At 41.8% G+C, this 12,360-nt stretch overlaps 1 protein-coding gene across 1 annotated transcript in view; it reads left to right on the top strand.

Annotated features, from left to right (window-relative positions):
- Positions 1-12,360, top strand: part of spata6l (spermatogenesis associated 6-like) — a 69,589-nt gene that overhangs the window by 16,640 nt on the left and 40,589 nt on the right. The window contains exons 4-5 of the mRNA XM_048527892.2: positions 1,697-1,748; positions 6,552-6,593. Coding sequence (XP_048383849.1) covers positions 1,697-1,748; positions 6,552-6,593 — 94 coding nt within the window. The remainder of the gene's footprint in view (positions 1-1,696; positions 1,749-6,551; positions 6,594-12,360) is intronic.

The following is a 12,360-nucleotide window of genomic DNA, read 5'->3' as shown; positions in this document are numbered from 1 at the left end:
GGGCTAGGCTAGGAATTTATGTCTAAAATTACTGAATTCGACATTGAGCCCGGGGGGGCTGCAGGGTCCCCAAGCTGAAAATGAGGTGATTTTCTTCCAGCTTCTCTCTCTTTTGAGCTCTATTTATTTTAGAGTTTGGATTCTGAACTAACGGTACGTGAATGTGGTCTGTGCATCCAAATGGATTTCATAATTAACTTGAGCATTTCTGTGGCCATGATGATTTCTCTTAAAACAGAGACAGCGACTTAACTGAGGAGGAATGGGGCTTTGTTGACTTTGGAGATTTTTGACAGAGCAAGGTAAACAGAGCAATTTATCAGGTAGAAGATTAGCTTCATGGGTGAACAGCACGCTTGCCTTAATTGCGCAGACCATTGAGTATGGAAGTTGGGATGCATGCTGAGTACGTTGGTGAGGCCTCTTCTGTAGTATAGTGTGCAGTTCTGGGTTGCCGTGTTATAGGAGAACTGGAGAGGTTTAAGAAAAGATTTATCAGGATGTTGTTGAGAAAAGAGGGTTTGAGTTATAAAAATAGGTTGGATAGGCTGGAGCGTAGGAGGTTGAAGGATGACCTTATACAGGTTTATAAAATCACGAGAGGCATGGATATGGGAATAGCAAAGGTCTTTTGTCTAAGTTGGGGGAGTTGAAAACTAGGACGCACATTTTTTTTTAAGGTGAGAGGAGAAAGTTTTAAAAAGTAGACGAGAGGCAACTGTTCGACACAGATGTTCATGTTTGGAATTAACTGTCAATATATGTGGTGGATGAGTACAGATAAAACATTTTAAAGACATTTGGATAAGTACATGTATAGGAAAGGAAGGGTTTGGAGGGATATGTGCCAAATGCAGGCAGGTAGGGAGGCAATGACCTAGTGGTACCGTCACTGGACTGTTAACCCAGGGGTCCAGATAATGTTCTGGGGACCTGGGTTCAAATCCCACCATGGCAGATGGTAGAATTTGAATTCAATAAATGTTTGGAATTAATCATCTAATAATAACCACAAATTGAGTGTCAATTGTCAGGAAAAACCCATCTGGTTCAGTAATGCCCCTTACTGGGAAGGAAACTGCCATCCTTACCTGATGTGGCCTCAATATGAGGCCACACCCACAGCAATGTGGTTTACTCTTAACTGTCCTCTGGGCAATTGGAGAACAAATGTTGCCTGTCCAGTAAGGCCCTCATCTCATGAATGAGTAAAGGAGAAAAATAGGTGGGACTAGTTTAGTTTGGGAACATGGTTGGCGTTGACTAGTTGAACTGAAGGGTCTATTTCCATGCTGTATGACTCTCACACTATGGTCTGTGTGAGTGTGCATTCTAAAGAAGTGTTTTTGGGCTTTGTGGGATTGCATTGCAAAACCTTAGAATCTGTATTATATGCAAATAGTTGTTTTTGAGTGAAATGTCTCTGTTTTATTGCAAAAGCCAAATCTGCAGCATTGTGAGCCTATGTTTCAGAGAAAGACCTTTTTTTTTATTTGGGGGAAAAATATCAAATACAATCTATCAATCCAGATTTCAGCCAGGGATCTGACTTGTCTCGTAATGACATTAACTTGGATCACAGTGTGTTACCAGCTATACCAGCGATGTTACTTAGTTTTGCCTGGACCACGTGTTTTGTATTCAGCCTTCGTACATAATATTTGTCACTTTCTCATGCTTACTTTCTCTTTAACAGGTGTTTGGAAAAGATGTTGTTGACCCTGCAGATGTTGCTGCCTTCTTGGAATGTATGTAGAACATCATTAATGGCAGACTTCAAACAGAAGTATTAATGCCTGTGAAAAACCTATAACTGGTATTATCATTATTGAATGCAAAAACAAAACATCATTACAATGAATTTGTTGTGAGAGTTCAAGAATTCATTAAGTTGATTTCTAATATAGTCATAGTCATAGAGTCGTCTTACAGCATGGTAACAGACAACCAGTCCATGCCAAACATAACCCCAAACTAAGAAAGTCCCACCTGCCTGCTCCTGGCCCATATCCTCCAAAACTTTTCCTATTCATGTACTTATTCAAATGTCTTTTTAGTTGTTGTAACTTTATCCATATCCACTATTTCCACTGGAAGTTTATTGCACACATGAACCACCTTCATGTATTTTTTGTTAAATCTCTCTCTTCTCACTTTAAAAATGTGCCCCTTAGTCTTCAAATCCCCCATCCTAGGAAAAAGCAACCACCATTAACTGTCATATTACCCTCATTATAAACGTTTATGACATTGCCTCTCAACCTCCTATGCTGGAGTGAAACTTTGAACTGTAATAAATTTTATGAAAAGTGCTGCCTTGCATTAAATTGAACAACTTTCTTTCAAAAGGGGAAAAAAAACAAAATTATACTATGTAAGATGGAACTGACATAGCTCAAGTTTGATTTCATCATTAGCGTTCTTGACTTAAAGCTGCAATGTTTGGGCTGAGGACGGGCAGATGAAGTTTCATTCAGGTAAAAGTGAGGTGCTACATTTTGGAAAGGCAAATCGGGGCAGACGTTATACACTTAACAGTAAGTTCCTAGGGAGTGTTGCTGAAAAAAGAGATTAGATTCCCTACAGTGTGGAAACAGGCCCTTTTGGCCCAACAAGTCCACACCGCCCTTTTGGAGCATCCCACCCAGATCCATCCCCCTATAACCCACACACCCCTGAACACTACAGGCAATTTATCATGGCCAATCCACCTAGCCTGCACATCTTTGGATCGCAGGTTCATAGTTCCTCGAAAGTGGAGACCCGGGTAAACAGGATAGTGAAGAAGGCGTTTGGTGTGCTTGCTTTTATTGGTCAGTGCATTGAATATAGGAGTTTGGAGGTCATGTTGCAGCTGTACAGGACATTGGTTAGGGCCACTTTTGGAATATTGCATCCAATTCTGGTCTCCCTGCTGTAGGAAGGATGTTGTGAAATATTCAAGTGTTCAGAAAAGATTTACAAGTCTACTACCAGGGTTGGAGGGTTTGAACTGTAGGGAGATTCTGAATAGGCTGGTGCTATTTTCTCTGGAGCATCAGAGGCTGAGCGATGACCTTATAATGTCTTATGAAACCATGAAGGACATGGATAGGGTAAATTGCCAAGGTCTTTTCCTAGGGGTGAGGTAGCCCAAAACTAGAGGGCATTAGTTTAAGGTGAGAGGGGAAAGTGTTTAAAGAGGACTTAGGGGGCAATTTCTTTCATGGATGTTGGTGCGTGGATGGAATGAGCTTCCAGCAGAAGTGGTGGAGACTGGTACAATTAGAGGAAGAGTTTAGAGGGGTATGGGCCAAATGCTGGCAAATGGGACTAGGTGAATTTAGGATATTTGGTCAGCGTGGATGAGTTGGACTGAAGGGTCTGTTTCTATTGTTTACAGCTCTGTGACTCCATGGTTCTATAACTCCAAGTGCCTAACCCTTTAAAACATGCCAAGGTTCACTTTAATGCTAATTGTAAGCCCTAAGTTAATGACAATTGTAGATATCTTTAAAGAACCTAGTCAGATATATTATGACGCACCTTTGGGGTGGATGGAACTTGAACCCCATCCATCTGACTCAGAGGCAGGGACACTGCTGCTGAGCCGCAAGAGCCCATTTGCAATTTTCGACGGAGCTTAGGAGAGCCCATCTAAAAGTTTTACTAGCCCTGATTAGTTACAAGACCTATTACAGTTAGAAATATACTTCAAGCTTTCTAGTATTTATAATGTCTGTCCTAACAAGTACAAAATAAATAAAACTTAATGCTGTGGTATTAGATTGATGCACTTTGGGATGCCAGTTCGTGACACTGCCAGAAGTACATACTACTAGGTTTTAGTCCAACATGTTTATTTGAAATTGTAAACTCTGAGTGCTGGTCCTTCGTCAGCTCACTTCCCCTGGCGAAGGAGCAGCCCTCCAAGCTTGTGATTTCAAATAAACTGGTCGGACTATAACTTGGCATCATGTGACTTTGCCCACCCTGGTCCAGCACTGGCACCTCCATAGTTTGTAACACTGGATGACTAGGCAGAATTAACTTGTTCTCTTTTGACTGAAATTCTCCTTCAGTCTTCCTTTCTCATGCAGGGTTGCGCATCGTTAAAAATACAGAAAATGGCATTTTATTTGAATTTAACTGAGATAATGTTTGAGCAATGATTTCCAATATATTGCAGTTTTTTTTTTCTGTTTAATATGCCTGTGTACAGGACACATAACACCAACTTTGGGCAGAATTTTCCCACCAGCTTTGGGTCTGAACCAAATGGGAGCGTTGAACCAAACCTGATGGTAGCCAGACCAGTACAATAAAAGCAAAAGCAATCTATGTCCCAAGAAATAGCCTTTGATTAGCCATATCCAAACTTATTCAGCCAATTGGATATTGCTATAAAACAGGCAATTCTAGATTTGGTGATATGTAATGAGATAGATTTGATTAGAGACCATGTGGTAATGGAACACCTAGGGGGCATTGACCATAATATGATAGAATTCACCGGTTGTGGTTGGTTGGCTCGTTGAGCTGGTTTGTTGTTTTTCCACAGACATTTCATTACCTTGCTGGGTAACATCATCGGAGGTGCAGCCTCCGATTTGAAGCATTGTTGTGTTTTCCCACCTGGTTTCAAAACTGTTGAGCTGGGTTACCTCACTCCAGTTTTCCTTTGCAGCGCAGTGTATATGAGGTTGAGTTCTGTGTGTTTGATGGCTTCCTTTGTGGAGTACCAGGCTTCTAGGAATTCTCGTGCTTGTATCTGCTTTTCTTGTCTCAGGATCTTGGTGTTGTCCCAGCCAAATTGGTGGTTCTCCTTATCCACTATCCACATGGATGTGGAATACAGTGATACGTACAGTGTGGCCTTTTGCTGCCATCCATAAGAAAAAAAGACTTTCCTTCCCTTCTGGACAGCTTTCAGAAGAATCTATATGGAGGCATTGAAAATATATTAATAATGTGGTCTCACCAATGCCCTGTGCTGCTGCAGCAAAGTTTATCTGCATTTATATTCCATTCCCGTTTCAATAAATGACAACATTCTAGTTGCTTTCCACATAACTTCAATACCAATATTTTGTGATTTATGTACCACTGAGCCCAGATACCACTTATTGCAGAGTCTTATAGCCTCTCTACTTAAAGCTATACTACACTTCTATTCCTCCTGTCTAAATGGAAAGTGCTTTAGTTTCACTCTTTTCATTCTTTCCTTTTTTAAAATACTTGGTGAAACTCTTGCTAATTTTGTTGGGTTTTAAATTATGCCAATCCTCTGACCTAGCACTAACCTTTACAGAATAATATTATTTCTTTCAATTTGCCATTCTCATTAACTTACTTAATTTGCCATAAATGGTCCAGCCTTCACATTAGATTCTTTGCAGGTTGCAAAATATCAATTTCCATGTCTGCTCCTGCATTTTAACAGCCCTACCCTTTTAACCCAACTTCCCAGTTAACATTTAATCAGCTCTTCATGTCCTTTATAATTCTGTTCATTTAAGATCAAAACACAAGCCTTTAAATCCTCACCCTCAAATTGAATGCTCAAGCTAAAATCAGTCATGTTATGATCACCGCTACCTAGAGTCTCCATTACCATGAGGTTATTTGTTAATTCTGTCTAATGGCACGTTACCAAGCCCAGAAGTCTGCTGTCTGGTTGGTTCTGTCAGTCTGCAGATAAAATTGGACAGTAACTAATGCACCCATGTCTAGGAACAATGATTTTGAGCAGAACTTGAAGTTAGAACCAGCGCTTGCACTATGTGCCACACCAACCTCGGAAGACTTCGACTATAAGTAGCAGTGCAAACCACAAAAGGCTTCTTCTAACTCGGCAACAACCTGAAGAAATATTGAACAATTCACTTGAAAGTAATTGATGAGTCCTTTAAATTGCACTGGTTAAGGGGAACTCCTTCTGATACTGAATGCATGCTGCACAAGGTTAAGTGAGGATATTAGCTGGAGCATTGATGTAAAAAAAGTGCTGCTGCCACCATGACACCAGAGTTCCATTCTGATTAATATCTTAAGCTGCATTGTTCCAATACAAATTCCCAGCAGGGGCAGTGGCATCTGTCATGGCCTGCAGTAGAACTGCGTGCATACCCATATGATGTTACTTTGGATGCAAATGATGCCCATAATACAGACAGCATGGGTGCTACGTGACTTCATTCTGCACACATTAACTTTGACCCAAGTTTTAAATTATTTTAAAATTGAGATGACACTTCAGAAGATGCTCTTGAGCCAAAAAATAAGGAGGATATTGTCACCAGTGAAATCATTCTTCAGTTTAGAAATTAAACATGCATCACTTCAGGATTGTATGTTGAAATAGAGTTTTTATGTGGCAGTAATCCACAAAATAATGTCATCCATGTACTGTATAAAGTGTATATGCAGCACAAATAGGTTAATTGCTTTTGTTTGCCCTTTTTAGCTTTGCAATTTGAAGACCTGATCCTGCAATTTTCTATGAGGATTTGTTTCTTTCTTTCTTTCTTTGTTTGAGTGTCAAAACCTCAGTTTTGTCCTTTTTCTTTCAGGTGACACCACTAAGTTTGAACTGATGCAGTACAGTCCTTCAGGTATCACCACCAAGTATTTAATGCAATTTATTTTAGTTTCTACTTAAATGCTGGCAGAATTGGGGCAGTCACTCTGAAGGGGTAGCATGATGATAATGCCACTAGACTAATTCAAATCTCATCTTACAGATGATGAAACTTGAATTCAACAACAAAGCTAACGGAATGGCAACCATGTAACCTCTGTTGATTGATTTTTCCTAAAACCCAGCTGATAGGAAACAAAATCTACTGTCCTGATGTGGTCTGGTCTACACATGGCTTAAATCCCTCTGGACAATTTGTGATGGACAATAAATATCAATGGCTCTCACATCCTGTGAACAAACATTTTAAAAATCACTTCATGCTGTCCATGAATGGCTGAATTTGTAAGTAAAACAGAAATTGCTAGAAAAGCTCAGCAGGTCTGACAGCATCTGTGAAGAGAAATCAGAGTTAACATTTCGAGTCCAGTGGGCCTTCTTCGGAACTGTGACTCCTCTTCAAACCTATTTCTGAAGCAGAGTCATTAGACTTAAAACATTTAAGCCACCTTTCTCCCCACAGATGCTGCCAGACGTGCTGAGCTTTTCCATCAGTTTGTTTTTGCTTTCAGATTTCCTCTTTCTGCAGTTTTTTTTATTGTTGTTGGCTGTATTATATACTTATTCTAGCATGTTATGTTAATCACTAATGACTTATATTTGAAATTATTTGCACAAGTAAATCTATTTATTTCTGTAAGCACATGTACAGATTACAAAAGGAAATACTCTGGTATCATCATTCTAAATGATCATATTTTTGTTTAAAGTATTGTCATTTACAACATCCTGGTGTCACTCTTATCTTGCCTTTTGTTGGATTGTATCTAAGTTCCTTGTGTTAAGGGTGTCATTGACATTTAAATGATCTGAATTAATGATTCTGTTCTATTCAGTGTCATATTTTTGTGTAATTCCTGGACAGAGATGCCTGACTGTGTGTGTTTTACGAATGTGAGTCCTGTACTGATTACAATTGACTGTTAACTTCTGTCAACACAATGACTGACTTTTACATTTGAGAAGTTTGCCTATATTGTCCAATATCTAACTGTATAACAACATGATCTGGCGGGTATAAAAGTCATCATATACTTTTGTGACCTAATGTAGACTTTTGTATCTGAATTCCTCTTTGCGATCTTGTTAGGGAAGACTAAGGAAATACTGGGAGCATGAAGTCATATGGCAATATACAAATGGGGACCATGTGTAGGCCGTTTGGCTCCTCGAGCCTGCTGCACCATTGAAAAAGATCATCACTGATCTGATTGTAACCTCAAATTCATATTTCTACCTATCTTGATATTTCTTCACCTCCTGCTTAACAAGAATATATCCAATAAAAATTGAAAGAACTGCAGATGCTGTAAATCCGGAACAAAAACAGAACTTGCTGGAAAAGCTCAGTAAGTCTGGCAGCATCTGTGAAGAAAAAAAAATCAGTTAACATTTTGGGTCCGGTGACCCTGCCTCAGAATCTATCTACTTCTGCTTTAACAAAATCCAAGGCGACTACTTTTTTAAAGAGACGATTGCAAAGACTGATGATCCTCTGAGAGAAAAACAAAATTTCCTTATCTCTTTCTTTTTTTGAATGGGTGTCCCTTTTATTTTTAAATTAGTTCTTGAATTGCCTCTTAGAGGAAACACCCTGTCTTTATGCAACCAATCAAGACCTGTTAGGATCTTATGTTTCAATCAAGTCATCCTTTGTTCTTCTAAACTCCAGGTATACACTAAGCTTGTTCAGTCTTTCCTCAGAAGACAACCTACCATTCCAGGTGTTACTGTTGTCAGCTCTCACTGACCAGCTTCCAGTTGCAGTTTACATCCTTCCTGAATACTGGATGAAGCACTCTAGGACATGGCCTCACCAGTAACTTGTATAACTGCAGCATGACCTCCCTCCTTTTATTGTGTTTAATTTCCTTCACTGTAAATGATAACATACAGTTAACTTCCCTACTTATCTGCTGTATATACAGTATAACTTTTTGTGATTTTATACCCTGAGATGTTAGATCATTCTGCATCTCACTCTGCGAACATTCACCATTTAGATAGCATACTGCTTTTTCTCTTGTCAATATAAAGAATTCCACATTTCCTCACATAATACTCCATGTGCCAGATTTTTGCCAATTCACTTAACCTATTTGTAGCTTCCTACTGTCCTCTTCACAACTTACTTTCCTATCTACTTTTTTGTATCATAGCAAATTTGGCAGTCATACCCTCCATCCCTTCATCCAAGTTTTTTATATAAATTGTGAGCAGCTGTGATTCTAGTACTGATCCCAATGGCACATGACTTGTTACATCTCACCAGCCTGAAAAAGACTCATTTATGTCTACAGACAACACAGCTTGCAGCTGGAGGAACGCAGCAGGCCAGGCAGCATCAGAGGAGCAGGAAAGTTGACATTTTCATTCAGAACTCTTCTTCAGAAATGGGGAGGGAGAACGAGCTGGGAAATGAGAGAGGAAGGAGGGGTGGGGCTGGGGAAGGTACGTGGGATGGTGATAGGTGAGTGCAGGTCGGGAGTGGGGGCGGATAGGTGGGAGAGAAGATGGACAAGTAGGTTAAGGAGGTGGGGATGAGAGGGAGGTTTGGAAATGGGATGAGGCTGGGGTTGGGGAAATTTTAAAACTGGTGAATTCCATGTTAGGCCCTCAGGCTGTAGTCTCCTGAGGCGGAATATGAATTGCTGCTCCTCCAATTTGTGGGTAGTGTCATTTGTGACACTGGAGGGCCAGGATGGACCTGCCACCCAGGAAATGGGAGGGGGAGTTAAGATGGTTGATGACTGAAAGTGTTGCTGATTTTCATGTACAGAGCGCAGATGCTCTATGAAGCAGTCTCCAAATGTATGTGTGGTCTCGCTAATGTAGATACAATAGACAGGTGAACCCCTGTCTGATGTGAGGTTTTTTTTTTGAGCCTTGAATGAAGGTGAGGGGGGAATGTGTCGGGGCAGGTGTAGCACTTCCTGCAGTTGAAGGTGCCAGGTGTGGTGGGTTTGTGGGATTGTGGAGTGAATGAGGGCGTCATGGAGAGAGCAGCCCCTATGAAAGCTAAAAAGGATGGAGAAGGAAGTATCTGTTTGTGGGGTTGGATTGTAAGTGACGGGGAATTATACACTGGAAGCAGACGTTGTTGGGATGATATGTGAGAACAAGAGAGTTTCTGTCTGTACACAACAAACAACAACATCTTCCAGTCACCAACCATTTTAAGTACTCCCCAGTCCCTGGGTGGCATGTCCATCCTGGACCTCCTCCAGTGTCACAATGACATCACCTGCAAACTAGAGGAGCAACACCTCATATTCTGCCTCGGAAGCCTACATCCCGATGGCCAAAACATGGATTTTGCCAGTTTTAAAATCTCCCCACCCCTGCCTTCATCCTATTTCCAACCCGCCTTCTCATCCCCGCCTCCTTGACCTGACACAGTCTGCCCACCTGTCTGTCCCACCCACCTCACTGACCAATCCCCACCACTCCCTACTTGCACTCACCTATCACCATCCCACCTACCTTCCTCAGCCTACCCCTCCTCTCGCTATTTATTTCCCAGCTCGCTTCCTCCTCCCCATTTCTAAAAAAGGGTCCCGACCTGAAACGTCAACTTTCCTGCTCCTTTTGAGACTGCCTGTCCTCCTGTGTTCCTCCATCTCCACACTGTGTTAGCTCTGACTCCAGCATCTGCAGTTCTTGCTATCTCTGTGTTGTTTATGTCTACAGTTGTTTTTAGCTATTAACTCTGCTATCCATGCAAATATGTGGCCCCTACACCATGAACTTTATAACTTTCACAATAAACTTTTTCTGTAACATTTTATCAGTTTTTATTTCTGAAGTTCTCAGTGTACCCACCAGTTCCTCTTTTACCCACAACATATGCTACTGCCTCAAAGAACTCCCAGTAGTTTATTTCAACACTACTTTCTTGAGTAATGATGAAGGGGAGATTTCTGGCACAGGAGCTGAAGGTGGCAGTCATGAAAAATGCTTTTTGAAGTTATTCATACAGCGATGTTTTTGGCTGCAGTGATTGGTTCCTGACAACCACAGCCATTTGCTTCTTTACTATGGCTCCAGTTTCTCGGTTTTCTCTTTTCAGCTCCATTTACTCGGTTTTGTTAAGATACATTGGTGCCATGTTGGTTCTAGTGCTGTCCGAAGCAGGTGATCTCATCACTCTCTTATCAGCATTCTAGTTCTGCATTCATGTCTGGACACAGGTACAATAAATCCGAGCCAAGTGGTTTGCCAGAGCCAAAACTGAGCGAGTGATTAATAGCAGCAGTAGCTTTGATTCCTTCTATTGATTGTTGATCAGTGTTGTTAACATCAACTTTTATGCTTAGATTCAAATTTGTGGAGGGTGGATGATGAATGACTGGTCAGGAAAGTATTAGCTATTGCCACACGTCACAATTCTAAGGCACAGTGTGGATTTCAGTAGCAGATGAACTAAATTCGAGGTCCAGAGAGGCAAGGTCTTTGAAGTTGATGTAGGCAAACATGGGAATGCAATGATTACAGAATTAAAAGATTTCTGCATCAAATAGAACAATACAGATGAAGGTGGATACGTGGAACGGTCCCTCTTCCGCAGCTACACTGGCCCCACTCCCCAACTCTTCCTCTGTTATATCGATAACCGACTGCGTTGGCGCCACTCTGTGCTCCCACGAGGAGCTCGAACAGTTCATCAGCTTTACGACCATGTTTTACCCCAACCTTAAGTTCTCCTGGATCATCTCCGATACTCCTCTCTCCTTCCTGACCTCTCTGTCTCCATCTTTGGCAGCCACCTGGAAACCGATATCTATTTCAAGTCTACTGACTCCCACAGTTACCTAGAATTCACCACCTCCCGCCCACCTTCCTGCAAAAATGCCATCCCCTATTCCCAATTCCTTCGCCCCTGCAACATCTGCCCCCGAGATGAGGCATTCCGTTCCCGGACATCCCAGTTTCTCAAAGACAGTAACTTCCTCTCCACAGTGGCCCTTGACCGCATCTCTTGCATTTCGTGTGACTTTCCCTGGCCGCCCCCACATCCCCTCCCCGCAATAACAACTAAAACAGAATCACCCCCTCGTCCTCACTTATCACTCCACCAACCTCTGGATTCAACGCATTATCTTCTGCCACCTTCAATGTGATCCCACTAGCAAGGACGTTTTTCATCCAGACTCTCTATCTGCCTCCCAGAGGGACCACACTCTCTGACTCCCTTGCCCACTCGCCATTAGCCCCACCAGCAACCGCAGGAGGTGCTGCACCTGCCCCTACACCTCCCCCCTCACTCCCATCCCACTCCCAAGAAAACCTTCCACATTAAACAGATGTTCACCTGCATATCTGCTAATGTGGTATATTGTGTCTGCTGTTCCCAATGTGACCTCCTCTACATTGGGGAGACCAAGTGGAGGCTTGGGGACTGCTTTGTGGAACACCTACGCTCGGTTCGCGACACACAACTGCGCCTCCCAGTCGGGAGCCACTTCAACTACTCCTCCCACTCCTTGGACGACATGTCATAATGGCACTGGAGGAGGCCCAGAATGGACATGTTATCCTAGGAATCTGGCAGTTCATTCCCCACACAAACCACTCTGTCAGTAAAAAAAGTTGATCCTCTTGTCCTTTTTTAAAAACCTTCTCCTCACCCTAAAAACATGCCCCTCCTGTTGGATCCACTTTTTCTGTTTAAAAATTAGTAT

Source organism: Stegostoma tigrinum, chromosome 3 (assembly GCF_030684315.1).
Source record: "Stegostoma tigrinum isolate sSteTig4 chromosome 3, sSteTig4.hap1, whole genome shotgun sequence".
NCBI lineage: Eukaryota > Metazoa > Chordata > Chondrichthyes > Orectolobiformes > Stegostomatidae > Stegostoma > Stegostoma tigrinum.
The sequence above is the reverse complement of the archived record's forward strand: the minus strand, read 5'-3'. Positions and strand labels throughout refer to the sequence as shown.